Genomic DNA, 15,567 nt, shown 5'->3' with positions numbered 1-15,567 from the left:
TATATATATATAAGCAGGAGTTAATCACAAAAATGCGGACAGTTTCAAAAATCCAGATTTAGGAAATTATCATGACAATCGGCACCTCTGAAATATGTAGCCCATTTCTTTTGAGTCTGAAAAAAAAAGCCCCAAAACATTGCAAACTGATCAAATATAATCCATCAGAAAAATAGTTTGCGACAAGAACAGTCAACAGATAACCAGACAAATAGGTCAACTGGCTATGGAAAAAATCTTCCTGAACTTTTCGGATCCCAGGGAAACCCTCACATGGGGATTCAAAATGTACAGACCATATGTGTCACGACACGGTGGAATCAAGCGCTTGTCAATCTTTGGGCATGTGGAGTTATTGGTAATGTCTTAAAGCATGTTCACTTGTTTGGCTTTACATTTAAAAAATCAATGTATCTTTAATACAAATCAAGATGTTGCTGATTGAAAGAGGTGTGGGGGTCGCCTGGTTTCAGAGGTAAAATTAGTGAGAAAATGGCCACCAAAGTTGAGTTATATCCTTAGCTTGAGAGTCAGTGGGAACTAAAAATTTACTATTTTCATGCCTTTTATCAACGTTTTTCAGTTAAATCCACACAGAAATGTGTTCTTTAATGGACATAGAAGGCTTTGAGCCACAAAACAATAATTCAATAAAAAATTTCCAAACCTATCGAAAAATGCAAGCGTCTTCACTTTCATTATTTTGACGAGCGCCTGATTTCACCATGCTACCCCACATACTGTCTTATACACTTTGCACCAAGGCTATTTTTATACTTAGTGATGATCTGCCTGAAGTTCGGCAAAATCCTGACAAATTTAGAAATTCGGATTTCCAGATTTATCCAAAAAATCAGCACCCCTGTAGTTATTATCAACAATCTAGTTTCATTTAAATTTTCAATGAAAAATAAAACACACCACTCGGGTATATTTGAAAAAACCGATATATATACATTGAAGAAACTGATATATATACAATGTGGAGATTGGACTGTCCATGAAACTTTCAAGTAGAGCTGCCACGATTAAACTTCAGTTTCTCCGATGTTGAAGGAAGAGAAAAACATACTACGGTCATAGATATTACCAAATATTTCAAGTAGCATCAGCTCCACTAAATACAACAGAAGAGACACTGGTATTGTGTCATTAATGCTATGGCAAGTTTTTTCGTCAAGTCTGTCATTTAAGAAATTAAAAAAGCAAAGCTATTTAAATGTACAAAGCCCAAAATCTTGGAAATTTTCTTTAATGCAGCTTTTTAATCTGTGGTTTTAGCTCCATGTGCTCAAGAAATATTTTGCCGAAATTCAAATAGTAAATGTTGGAAATATGCAAGAAAAAATGTATCATCAAGTCGGTAGAATTGTTAGAAGAATGAAAGTTTTTTGCCCCCTCTCCTGAAAAATCTTTTCTGGGCATAGTGCATCTTAAGAGCTTGCCGACAAAATATTTAAATATTTGTTAAAATGTGCAGGGCAATAAAAACCAGTGACATCTGAGGGCCCTCCAACAAACCCTACAGTCACAAGGTTCACAGTACATAATCATAGCATCAGACAGAACCCCTTCATAAAATGTTGGACCTACAAACAGCAAACAAATACAAGGCAGAGGGAGAGAAGCTGTGGAGGAATATCAGGCTTGCCAAATTTTGAGATACTGAATTCTGGAATTTTGATTGCGTCGGAGCGCCACGGACACACACTTCTGTGATAGGCCACTAAAGCTACTTTTAAAAAACACCCTCACCACAAAAACAGCTCAAACAAACTAGTGGAGTAACAGAGAGAGAGATGCCCTTTCGGGAAAGTTCTGGAATGCCGATGGCAATTCGGGACTTTCCCGAAAAATTCGGGAATTCGGGAAGGTTGGCAAGCCTGGAATATGTGAGGTAGCAGCAGGTAAGGACAACCGTGAGAGGAGTTAACTACCAAGCAAAACTGTCCAACACAGTTATTACAGAAATAAATGGTTGAATTCTGTCAATGATATCGGTTCCATTAACAAATATTCAATCAATATTGCACTCATTAAGAAGATATCAAAAAGTACTTCAAGTTATCTAACAGTAACATGCTTTTTATTACAGTGTTATGTATATAATATTTTCCCCATTCAAGAGCAGAGAAAGGTACATAGCATCCTTAAAAAAAAGGGCAGAGATTTGACTCAATAAGGAAAGAAAAACACAACCAGATATGATGCAGTGACCAGAGAGCTTTTCATCATAAAAATACACGTGGTTAAACAATATCTAATGAAAAACCTGAAACTAAAAATGAAATACTTTGCTTTCAATTGGCAGAACCCAGAAGTAACTAACTGGGCAATGCACTCAATATTATAGGTCTGACTTCCACAAATATCTAGCACAGGCCCACAGAGAAGTATATATATATACCGGAGAGAAAAGAAACACAGAACTACTGACCAATCAAAATGTCACAATCAGAAAAACCCAATACAATCTAGAGCACCCAACAGTACTTGCCACAAAGTCTATGCTGAGAACAAACAGGTCAATCAGGTTAGGGGCTAAGAAAAAAGAACATACAGTGGAGTCTGCTTCAACCGAACACGGTTAATCTAAAAACAGCTGTAAACCAAAAGAAAATAAACCCCCTAACTTTATAAGTTTTTAAAAAATTTGAGCAACCTCTGACCCAGCTCCTCATGGAGACAATTAGCAGGAAGACCCTGATGTGGACACTGGAAAGAAGAGATGAGCGGCTATGGACAAGTGCCGCCTGCTATGATTCTAGCTCTGGATCCAAGTAAATCCAAGTAAATCTGACCCCAAGAACCTGGCTGAGCCGAAGATAATCTGGTGCTCCCGCAGATTTCAGTTTAGGCAGACTCCACTGTACTTCACTTTAATATAGAAGAAAGTTCTTCACTTTGCTGTAAGGCTTATGAATAACAATATATTTAAACATTAATAACGATTTGAAAGTCAATAAAATCAGTTCATGTGCAATTTCTTTTCTAGAAAAGTCAAACATAGAACTTCATAAATCTGTACAAGGGGAGAAAACAATAATAATTTCAACTGAATCAGAGAGAATTCTTTATATTAACACACAAAAAAAAGGGAAAAGGGTCTGTTTATTAAATGCATACTTGCCATAAACAACAGCAGTGGAACACAGAGAGAAACAAAATCAAAGAGAGAAGGTAAAGAATGTACTTATCTGAATTTCTTTACAAAGATTTCAAATTCAGAAAGAAGTTACATTTCCTCCATACCCAAGGAGCCTTGTCAACATCAGCTAAAAATTCCCTACAAAAACAGAAATAGTTCCTTGACAAAGTACAAATTCTCTTCCGACTCCACAGTACAAACAAGACAACATAGGAAGATGTTACATTCGCTATAAAAGTCACTCTATAACAACCGTACCTCGCTAAGGTTGATCTCAATGAGCTGATCGTACTGAGCATTAGAATCAGATGACAGAAGTCCCTTGTAGTTATTTGCCAGGCTTGCGATTCCTGAAATTAAAAAAACATTTTTTTTACCATTTTATTTCCTCTTATTAAAATAACATTAGCATTTTGTTTCTTATATTCTCAGTTTCTAGCTAAATTCTGCAAAACATTGGTCCCTTGGTCCAAACTTTACTGCTTGTTTCAACTGTGCCAGTTGCATTGACAGTAAATTTTTTGTGTGTTCCATCCATATATGAAAAACAGCCACACATTGCCTACACATACATTGGGAATGGGAAAGAGTCAACGTCCTTCCATGTTTCAAATTAAAGACAGACACCCACCCTATGGCCCACTGAATGAGCAATTTTCCACTTCAACAGTCAAATCTATGATTGTGAGTGGTTGGTGGGTGCTCTGATGTAGTTTGCTTTTTCTTTCAAATCGAACAATTTAACCCTTATCCCTCCACCTTTTTTTTTGTGGGTATGTTATTCTTTTGTAACACCTCTATTCTTCCCTACTTTTACGATCTAACTGTGTTGCAAGTGCCATAAAACTCTTACTAAAACATAAAACAATCTCCGACTGGCAGCTATCAGGCATTTGCAAGCAACCTCCAGGCCCAGGTTATGAGCAAAAGAAGAAGAACGCCAGTTTCACACATGTATGTACTCACCTTCCCTGTTGGTGGCCTTGAGGTAGTCCTGCATGCGGTGGTTGTAGGGGAACACAGACGTGGTCGCTCCAATCTCAGCACCCATGTTGCAGATAGTGCCCATTCCTAGGGACAAAAATACACTGTTTCATTTCGCACACAACATTCTTCTATCTATTGGAGAAATGAAAGGAAAAAACCCCCTGCTGCATTTACAATCATGTGAACTCAAGATAAGCAAAGCAATCTCTACATGTCGCAGTTCCAGAACTAACCTAGAAAATAAAACAAATAAAAGATGAAGATATACTGTTGGAAACAAAGAAGCTGATGTGAGACACAATACCTCAAACAACATATGAACAAATATGTGAGGCAGCGCGGTAGAATCAGGCTCTCGTCAATTTCCGGGCATATAGAGGTATTGGTATCATCTTAAAGCTTGTTCACTTGTCTTTATTTGGATGAACAGATTATCCATTTATCTTGAATACAAGTCGAGATATTTGCCTAAGAAGGAGGTGGGGGTCACTTGTTTTCAGAGGTAAAATTTGTGAGAAAATGGGCGCCAAAGATTAGTCATTTCCTTAGCTTTAGAGTCCGTGGTAACTGAAAATTTACATTTTTTGTGCCTTTAATCAACGTTTTTCAGAAAAATAAACACAGAAATTAGTTCTTTAATGGGCGTGAAAGATGTTGAGCCAAAAAAAAAATAATAATAAAAATTCAGAAACCTGCGGAAAAATGCAAGTTTCTTTACTTTGATTATTTTGACGAGAGCCTGATTCCACGCTGCCTCACATATTCAAATGAGTTTGAAAAAAGCTTCAATTCATAAATACAATAATAATAATATCTCAATAGATAAATGTCCTGTGTAACTTGCTCAAGCCAGAAAGTAAGTATAAGACTTTGACAAAGACCAAAGCTTGGAAACGAGAACAAGCAAAAGCAGTGAAGGAAGAATGAGGGGATAAAAAAGGCTTCTTTGATTAAACACCTTTAGCTCAAATACCAATAGAAAAAAAGAGAGTAAAAACAAAAGACAAAAGCAAAATAAAAGAGGAGAGAGCAAGAAAGAATAAAAAATCACAAAAACAGAGAAAAGACAAAAAATCTAAAATCTAAAGAAAAGAGGAGTAAAGTCGAGAGAGAGAGAGAGAGAGAGAGAGACAGAGAGAGACAGAGAGAGAGACAGAGAGAGACAGACAGAGACAGACAGAGACAGACAGAGAGAGAGAAAAAAAAAGAAGCAAACTTAGAGAAACAAAAACTCCCACCTGTGCAAGAGATGGAGTCGACACCCGGCCCAAAGTATTCCACGATGGCTCCGGTGCCTCCCTTCACCGTCAAAATGCCTGCCACTTTCAGGATGATGTCTTTGGGAGAGGTCCAGCCAGAGAGCTTACCGGTCAGCTTCACGCCAATCACCTTGGACATGACAGGGCAACAATCAGTAACTGCTTTCACATTTCACAACATATGTCTTTTTGTTTGTGTTTATTTTTGTTTGTCATTTGTCAGTTTGAGTAAAGAGAAGCACATGGACACAATAATGGTCATTTAGTGCAAAGAAAAAGTAAGACAAACAGAAATAACCAACAGAGGAAAAGTAAAAAAGTGGGACCTACCATTGACGCCCTCCAACCACCCACATATATATGTCTTCAAAATGGTTTCCTCATTACAAAAATAATAAGAGTTTGTCCGTTAATGTTTGACGATGACCAATTCATCTGAAGAGGAGAATATTTCTTCCACGAAACAGTAGAAATAAAGGTTATTGCTATGACCAATGAGATCAATTATCAATTCTGGCAAAGAAACCTTAATTACACATAACAAAACATACACAATGACTGGGGCAGTTCAGGATTCTCCATAAAATTCTGCCTTTAAACAGATCTGCATCAAAATTTATTCCAAATCAAACTGATAAGGGCCAATTCCACAAAGTACTTCGAATCATTATTTTGTGCTTTGTACAGTTTTAACTGTGTGAATCTTAACGTAACGATGTACTCACTTTTGGACACTTCAGCTCCCAGGGAATATCGGCCATGACATCGACAGCATCAGCGCCACCTACACCAATGCAGAGACCTCCGAGGCCACCTGGACAAACACACAGAGAAAGTACAATGAAAGGAAATATCTTCATTTTGAACTAATTTCCGTTTCCTGCTCACAACTCCAAAAAGAAGCCAAACAGCTTTGGTTATTTCATGGACACAACTGCCCAATCAAATGCCAACAATAATATACAAACATCTCCGCTGTTGGTACTTAGTAAAGATAAGAGGTTCTCAAAATGGAATACTTTTACACACCTTTTCAAACTATTTTACTGAAAAAGCCTTTATTCTATTCAGACATTAAACAAAGTTGTTAAGCAATGTAATATTACATGTCTGCCGGAAAAACAGCAAAGAAGCCCTGCCTCAACCCAAAGAATAAAATACAACGAGTCAAACTTGTTGTGTGGGTGGTTGACAGGTGCTCTGGTGTGGGGTTTGCTCCTTCTTTCCTACCAAAAACTGTCATCCTTCTCTCACCTCCTCCTCCTTTTTTGTGTATGTTACTTTCTTTAAACACCCCTAATCTTCGGCACTTACATGACCTTATTGTGTTGCGAGTGCCGTAAAACTCTTACTGAAACTTTTTTAAAAACCTGTTCGAACAGCCACCTTCCCAAGACAATCATCTGTACAAAAGACCACATCCTGCTTCCCTCCTGTTTTTTAAATACCACAATAACACTATCCCATAAGTCCACCAGCCCAACACAATCATTTTTAGCCCCGGTAATGGACGGCCGTCCTGGACAATTTCAACTGTACTTTTAACCGACAAAGCATCATACCTCCATTGGGAGTGTGACTGTCTGTGCCGATCAACAGAACACCGGGAAATCCATAGTTCTCCAAAACAATCTGTACAATAAAAAAAAAATACAGAAATATTCATTCATAAGATAAGACAGATAACAGTTTATTGATCCCCACAAAAAGAAATCTTCTGTGGCACGGTAAATACATATATGTGAGGCAGCGTGGTGGAATCAGGCTCTCGTCAATTTTTGGACATATTGAATTATTGGTTAATCATCTTAAAGCTTGTTCATTTGTGTTGCTTTCAATGAAAAAATTTCCCATCCATCTTCAATAGAAGTGGAGATATTTTGGACTGAAGGAGGTGGGGGTCACCTGGTTTAAGAGGTAAAATTAGCGAGAAAATGGCCGCCAAAGCTTGGTAAATTCCAAAGCTGGAGAGTCCATGGAAACTGTAAATTTATATTTGTGTGCCTTTAATCAGCGTTTTCGGTGAAATCCTCAAAGGAATGTGTTTGTAAATGGACATAAAAGGTGTTGAGCTAAAAAAACAAAAATTTGATAAAAATGGCTAAGCAGGGAGAAAACTGCCGTTTTCTTTGATTTCATTATTTTGACGAGAGCCTGATTCCACCACGCTGCCTCACATATGCACATGCTCTTGTCAACACTAACACACACAACACACTTACGTTAACAGATGCATAAAAACATGACTAGGCATAGGATGGACATATAAAATATTGTTATTCTCGCATTCATCATGGTTATTCATAATATAACTTCAAATAACATCTAACTAATCAAAAGAACATAACATCAACACTTGCCTCAGTAGACTGGGTTTTTTACTTTTTTATATCTAACCATTATACGTACTTTAACATTCATACATGCCCATGAAACATTACAAAGAAAGGAGACATATGAAAAGAAAATATGGGATATGAATACATTTTGGAAAAAAAAAACCAACCGATAAATTCACATAAAATTTCCTGATAAATCTTACTAACATAAAATTTCCCCTGTCATTACAAACACTACATTCCTTGTGTTTGAACAACATCGGTACACTTTTTTAGCGTTTAAGTAAGAGTTTTTACTGTGCTTGCATAAAACTGCCGAAGACTGCAGGTGTTACAAGAGAAAAAACCTGCCTTGTGTTTGAACAGTATCAGTACACATTTTTCATGTTTTAGTAAGAGTTTTACAGCATTTGCAACACAATTAGGTCATATAAGTGCCGAAGATTAGTGGTTTTACAAGAGAAAAACGAATATAAAAAAATAAGGAGGAGAGATAAGGTGAACAGAGGTTTGACAGGAAAAAAAGGAGCAACCCGTACCACAGCACCCACCAACCACCCACTGCATAGATTCAAAAACACCACGGCACACAAACAAGTGAGACCAATGTACCTGATGAATGATGCCGCTGCCTGGCTTCCAAAATCCGACTCCATACTTAGAGCTGGCCGTGGCCAAAAAGTCATACACTTCCTTGTTGAGATCCTGCAGACAAAGCGAATGTATCCCGTAAAGAAAGAGCAAAGCAAAAGTTAATAGTTCAGTACCTAATTTTGCACACAACTCACACAGCGATCAACACAACTAAAGGCAGATAAACTTTGAAACTACCTACAGAGGTGTCCACTGACTATGAAAAATAATTCCTGAACTGTTCTGACCTCGTGGAAACACACGCTGGGACACAAAATATACGGATCATGTTTAATATATGTAATATCTAGTATTCAAGAAGTCCAGCATAATCCAGACAATTTCACAGATTGGAATTTATCCAGAAAATCGTCACCTCTGTACCTGAGCAAAGCTATCCCCACCATAAGCCCGTTCACAATCAAATCATCAGAAAGGACAAGAAGTGATTACTTTCTCTTGTTGCTAGATTCCGAAATAATCACTTCTTACCCTCAACTCAACTGCAGGAAAAAAATCCTTCTGAGATAAAGACAGTCAATTAACTGATGAACATAAAAAGTTTAACCACTTCAAGTGACTTAATAATCCTCAATAAGGATAAAATACAGTCGAAACTTCCAAAATAGCCATTCATCATTGAGGACAAAAATGGTTGTCTTAGACAGGTGGACATTTTGGACACTGTCATTAGAACATTTTTTAAAATGCAAGGGGGGAAGTGGGAAGTGGTCATTTGTACAGGCGACTTTCTTGGACAGGTAGCCATTCAAGCAGGTTCGACTGTATGATGTATCTCACGAAATGAAAAGAGTCAATCTGCAATCATTACAGAGGAGCATGTGTGCAACCATTTACACAGGAAGACGACTTGTGTCTCCCTGCACCTTTTGGCTGTACTTGTACCGGCGGTACTGTTTAATGTAGGTCAAGTGTGTGACAAATTTTTCTTCGCTGATGTCGATGGCCACAGCAATGATGATGCTGGGCTTTGTAACACTGACCACAAACATCTTAAATATCAAAATATGAATATAAACTAACGGTAAAGTCATAAACCACATAACAGAATTTCACTATAAAGAATACAGGAACGCAAAGTTTTTCAATTAAAAGCTAATATTTTTTAATCACAATTTCCCAAACTTCCAGCTTCTAAAAGTACAAAAATGGGGTTTTATAACACATCACAAATTCTTAAATGATTTTAAGTAAAAATGTCTTTCACATCATTCTATTTTCAAGGGGTCAACATCCACTACAAATAAAAATAGATGAAGGAGCCTCAACCCCCCCCCCCCCCCTATATTTCTACTGGTTTCCTTATAATAACTATCAGTGGTAGTCCTATCATGCAGTGAGTTCACCTTCGCCCGCTTCAAGTCCTGCTCTCCTCCCACTTGGGCTTCAATCAAGTGGTCACAATGGATGGTGGACGGCACCGCCACTTTGGGCAGGCCGCTGGAGATGAACTGCAACATCGCCATCTGGGGAAATACATTGGTTATACATTTGTACGTGAAGATGATCCCAAAACGTCTTAAATTGACCAACTACCGATTTGCCTTCAAATTAAATATTATTTACTTCTTTCATACAGAAAACAGAAAAATGTATTAGCTTTAAGTTACCACAACATCGCATTTGAGCAGAGGGATATGAGAAAAAAAAACAGGCCACAAAATTGACAAAATATACAAATAAACACATCTCAGAAGCCGTACACATTCCTAACCTTTTGATGACATGTATCAAGAGGCGCCATCTCGTTGCGAAAAATAAAAAACCCTAAACATTTCAGACCCCGTGGAAACATGAGAGTGGGGACTCCTAATTTATGGATCATATTCCGTACTAGTTAAGCTGGTATTAAGGAAATTTAGAAAGTTTAGCAAAAAGAGATTAGAATAAATGTATAGACGGGTAAACAGGAGTATATTACAAAGTCCAGGTAATTTCGGAAACCCCGATTTACAGGCTTATCTGGAAAATAAGCTTCTGTGCTGTCTACATAATGGAATTGGAGCAATGCCCTGAGTAGACCAACCTGTGCTGTAGCGTCCTGCATAGCCACTCTGTCCGGGCGGAGCTTGAGGTAACTCACTCCTCTCTCAATGTCCTGGCGGAAAAAAAATAGAGGAAAAGATGTACATATAAAAGAGAAGAAGACAAATGTGCAGGGTCACACCATTACAACACCATCAAATCGATATAATTGAAAAGTCTATCAATGTAATGTATTCCAACACTACAAGCCAATCCAACATCTGCTCTTTGAATATCACACACTAAAATATCTCCGGCGTCAACTTGTACGTCCCATCCCAACCACCGACAATACCACGTAATGCAAAAAAGAACAAAAGTCCAAGAACTTCATCATTTTTCTAACATGGCATTGGGCTGAGAGCACACAACCAAAGGCTATTGGATTAACAAGAAAAAAATTTGAAACAGAAACGCCAGAAGCCTTAAAGCATGAGGTCCTAATATTATAATATAATACCATAATACAGGCACAGCAAAACAGCCCTTGTCCCCTCTCATAACACATGAACTGTGAGTACAAAAACACTTTCTGTAATAGGACAAAAGAAGTTTTGGACTTCGCTGGGATTCAATTCGCCAACCTCTGCCCATCAGTTGCCTTCATCAGCCAGCTGCACCACCGTCATCACCACTGCATTGGTATTTTCCTCAGAGAATTAGGCTTCCTAAACCCATCGGCACCCAGAACACACCAAGAATTCAGAAGCTGAGACAGCTTTCACACCAACGTGCCAACTGGCTACAAAAAAACCCTGAACTTTTTAGCCCTCGTGGTAACACAAGTGTAAGAACCCAAAATTCATGGATCATACTGAACTGTCAAATACATCTTCAATTCTTGTAAACAAATATCAGAATATGGAATTAATGCCGCTATCAACATTGATTATTTAAGAGGCAGGATATATCTTGTATCAAAACAATGTTTATTCAAAGTGCAATACGACATGCACAAGTCTGATAAAACCCAGATGATATCAGAAATCCTGATTTTCAGATTTATCCCAAAAATCAGCACCTCTGTTTCACATACCTGGTTTTTCACATTGTCCAGATGGCCGTACAGGATCTTTTCAGAAAGGGTCAGAGGGCGGCCCAGCCTGATTGGAAACAATAAAAGGTCAAGTCAGACTAACCTTCCTTACCAAAAACCTAACCAGTCACATAAAAAGGAAAAACACAAAGCTTCCTTAAAAACGTGAGCTCCAGAAAATCTTTAAATCATTTAATTAAGCTAATGGGGGGGGGGGGGGGAGGAAGCAAAAACGAGACAAATCGTTACCTACCTCAGAATAGCAAAGTTCTAATGGACATTTTTGGCTGTTTTGAGTTGCTAAGACCACGAGGTCAGAAACCAAATTAAACGTTCTATCAGCTCTATCAAAACCATAAGATTATTCGGAGTCGTTATCATTAAATTAAAAAAATAGCATTCGAAAAAGCTTGACATGATGTGAAACTCAACACCTTTGATGTCAAATTTCTCAAAACTACGCACTGGGCAGATTTGTAATTCTGATGTAGCCAAATGTTCAAAGCATATCTCACATTCTCACACAGAATCATGAATAAAGAACAGACACAAAATAAAGCCCAAATAAAAGCACAAATTCCGAACTACACGAACTTAACCATTTCAGAACGCCTGTGTTAAGACCATACACAAAATCGAAAACAATGATCCAACCCAGAACATAAACGGACAGCCCTGATAACCTAAGCAAGACTCACTTGTCCTTTGCTAGTTTCACATTGTACTCCATTTTGTCATAGTCCAGAAACTTGTCTTGCTCGAAACGGCTCATTGGCACCTGAAGGTAAGAGTAAAATAAAACATATATTGGTGTTGTCACATAAGGAAAATCATGTCAGTTTTAGTTTTAGTTACGAGTTTTGTGGCACTTATAATACAATAAGGTCATATAAGAGCCGAAGAATAGATGTGTTACAGGAGAGTAACATACACAAAAAAATAGGAGGAGAGATGGGGACAATAGATGTTTCAATGGAAAGAAGGAGCAAACCAAACCAGAGCACCCGCCAACCACCCACAAATCATGTCACACAAGACACCAGCAGTGATATGGGCCAGAAAGTAGTGAATACTCTACCTTCTTAGTATTTAAGTATGGGCGGGGGGAAAAAAGAAACAATGACAGCAACAGGGTCCTTTTGCACTAAAAAGAAAAGGGCAATAAATAATAAGCATAGTAACAAAAGTACAAGAGAACCAATTCAATGACGGCCTTCCTTTGCACTGGGCTCTAATAAGAAAACTTACCTTGTTTTCTGAAGCACAAATTTCCCGTTTCAACTAAAAACACAGACACCCTCTACACTCTATTCTAAAAAAATATTTCCATTCATTTCATAACTGATATTGACAGCATTCTACCACAGCTGGCATGCCTCCCCCCCCCCCAACCCAAACTTTATGTAATCTATGTTTAATACTTTTACCCTTTTTCTGATATACACTATCAATTCGTAATTTTGTTTTGTTTTAGTAGAGGTTTTACAGCGCTCGCAACTGCATATAAGGTCTTATGAGCGCCAGAAGTTTAGAGGTGTTACGAGAGAGTAACAAACATAAAAAAGGAGGCGAGATAAGGACGATAGATGTTTGATAGGAAAGAAGAAGCAAACCACACCAGAGCACCCACCAACCACCCACTCTTAATTTTTGGGAAAAAAAACAACAAACAAACAAACAAAAACAAAAGGAAATGTCTCCAGAGTCGCTAAAAGCGTAAGTGCCTCGTGTTAAGACAGAGAAATTTGAAAGCAAAAAGGTGACGACTTACCGCTTTAGATGCAGCATAAGCTGTAGCGTGAAAATAGCGACCGGAGCCATACCCAAGGATTTCAGTGCCCTGAAAACAAAAACACAAACAAGAGACTTGAATTTCTACTGCCAGCAACAGTTTTAGATAACCAACATAAAACAAGTGAACTAAAAACAAACAAAAAATTCTTTATATAAAAACAACTGATTTAACTTAACTCTTAACCTCTCAAAACTACAATCTGTTTTCATCAGAACCAGATACATCAAAATGAAATTGCTAGCTTTGGAAAGCGACCACATTCCCAGATACAACTATATATTATAGTTGTACAAGACCGCACTTGAATGTCTTCTATAAATGTAGAATATAGTTGTTTTAGTTTTTTAGTTTTAGTAAAGAGTTTTACGGCACTTGCAACACAATAAGATCATATAAGTGCCGAAGATTAGAGGTGTTACTAGAGAATAACAACAAACATAAAAAAGAAGGAAGGATAAGGACGATAGATGTTTAAGAGGAAAGAAGGAGCAAACCACACCAGAGCACCCGTCAACCACCCACGAATATAGTTGTACCTACACATGTCAATATGAGTTTGAGTAAAGAGGAACATATTTTAAAATTTACATACAAAAAAGGGGGAAAAGTACGACAGACAGACAGAAACAAAAGATGGAAAGAAAAGAAAAATGACCAACAAGTCACGCCCTCTAACTATCCACAGGGTATTATTATATCTGAGCCGCTAAAAGTATACTGAAAACTATACACAATTGTTGAGACTGGATAGAGATCTGGGAACTGCATCTTGTACAGACTTTGTATGGCACTTTCAAAGGTAACAATTGTTAATTCCCCCCAGCCTGACTCGGCCCAGAGACAGAAATATGCAATGTTTGACCCATGATAAGAGATATGTGCACAACCTGTACTTTTTCATTATGTAAACTTTATTGAACAACTGAGTGTTTTATATGAAGTGACGTAGGCCAATGGCTTTAAACACTTTTTTGTTTTTGTAAAGTGTTTTACGGCGCTCGCAACTGCATAAGGTCATATGAGCGCGCGGGACACTCTTAATATTTTCAGTTGGTAGGAAATTTTGAATTTTGCCCGGGTGGCGGCCGAAGCCTACTCTTATCGATTTTAGACCACCAACGGATCTTTAAGGTACGCAACTTGCACACGGGCCCTCCGAGATTTTTCGCCCTTGTCCGAGAAGGCTAGGTGTAGATCTTTCCTACCAGAAGATCAGGGGTGTGGCAGAAAGACAGCAGTAAGGAGTAGCCAAAGAGTAGGAGTAGAAAGGCTGCAGAAAGAGTCAGGAGCCCAGAGGAGGAGGCAAAGGGGGCGAAGGCAGAAAGTGGAAATGAAAGCAGACAACAGAACATTGGTAGAGAGCAGGAAAGAATGTGAAAGGAGACAATTTTAGAGAAGAAAATGTTTTGGTCGTTACCCGGATTCGAACCCGGGACCTTTGAATGAGAGGCCAACACCTTAACCTCTAGGCCACGAGAGCCCCCCTTTAAACACTAAGTAAACTTACTTACTTCAAAGGTTGAAAGACACAAAGTGTTAAAATGCAACTTCATTACTTCTTGACTTGTAGGCATCAGGCTCATGTTTTAGGCTTCTTTTATCATTAGAAAGTTTGTCGGTTCATTGTTAGTTGTTATTGTTTTCCTCGTTTGCTTTCCTTTACATTTTTTAGAGTTTTAGTTAGATTTTTACAGCACTTGCAACCCAAATAGGTCATATAACTGCTACACATCAGAGGTAATAGAGAGTTTAGTTTAGTTTTAGTAAGAGTTTTACGGCACTCGCAACTGCATAAGGTCATATGAGCGCCAGAAGATTAGAGGTGTTACAAGAGAGTAACAAACGCAAAAAAGAAGGAGGGGAGATAAGGACGATAGATGTTTGATAGGAAACAAGGAGCAAACCACACCAGAGCACCCGCCAACCACCCACTAATAGAGAGTAACATCCAGAGAAAAGAAAAAGGAGAGACAAAGACGACAGACGTTTGATGGCAAAGAAAGAGAACACCATACCGAACCACCCGCCAAACACCCACTTCCTTTCTGTCCTTCAAGAAATTATCAAAGTTGGGCGGGTGGGGGGGGGCTACTTTTCAATACCATGAATGCAGTTACACGTATTTGACATTCATCTGCTCTCCATCTTCTTCGATAAATTTAATTTTTTTGTTCCATGCGGAACGAGTTCCCCGGCGATCCTCGCGTGAAACGCTGAAAACACACCGTGACAAACAAAGCTGGAAGGGAACACCCCCATCTCTTTTCACAGACACACACACTCACAACTCACAACACACACACACACTCTCTCTCTCTCTCTCC

General features: G+C 38.3%; 1 protein-coding gene across 1 annotated transcript in view; it reads right to left on the bottom strand.

The window, feature by feature from the left end:
- The window catches only part of LOC101860826 (aconitate hydratase, mitochondrial), a gene marked incomplete in the record, with an annotated part of 43,257 nt that overhangs the window by 12,539 nt on the left and 15,151 nt on the right, over positions 1-15,567 (bottom strand). The window contains 11 exon segments of the mRNA XM_013084592.2: positions 3,407-3,498; positions 4,115-4,219; positions 5,374-5,524; positions 6,120-6,208; positions 6,957-7,026; positions 8,346-8,438; positions 9,734-9,853; positions 10,414-10,485; positions 11,449-11,515; positions 12,147-12,226; positions 13,220-13,288. Of these exon segments, the coding sequence (XP_012940046.1) occupies positions 3,407-3,498; positions 4,115-4,219; positions 5,374-5,524; positions 6,120-6,208; positions 6,957-7,026; positions 8,346-8,438; positions 9,734-9,853; positions 10,414-10,485; positions 11,449-11,515; positions 12,147-12,226; positions 13,220-13,288 (1,008 nt within the window).

Source organism: Aplysia californica, unplaced genomic scaffold (genome assembly GCF_000002075.1).
Source record: "Aplysia californica isolate F4 #8 unplaced genomic scaffold, AplCal3.0 scaffold00304, whole genome shotgun sequence".
Taxonomy (NCBI): Eukaryota; Metazoa; Mollusca; class Gastropoda; order Aplysiida; family Aplysiidae; genus Aplysia; species Aplysia californica.
This window is presented reverse-complemented; position numbering and strand designations above follow the sequence as displayed.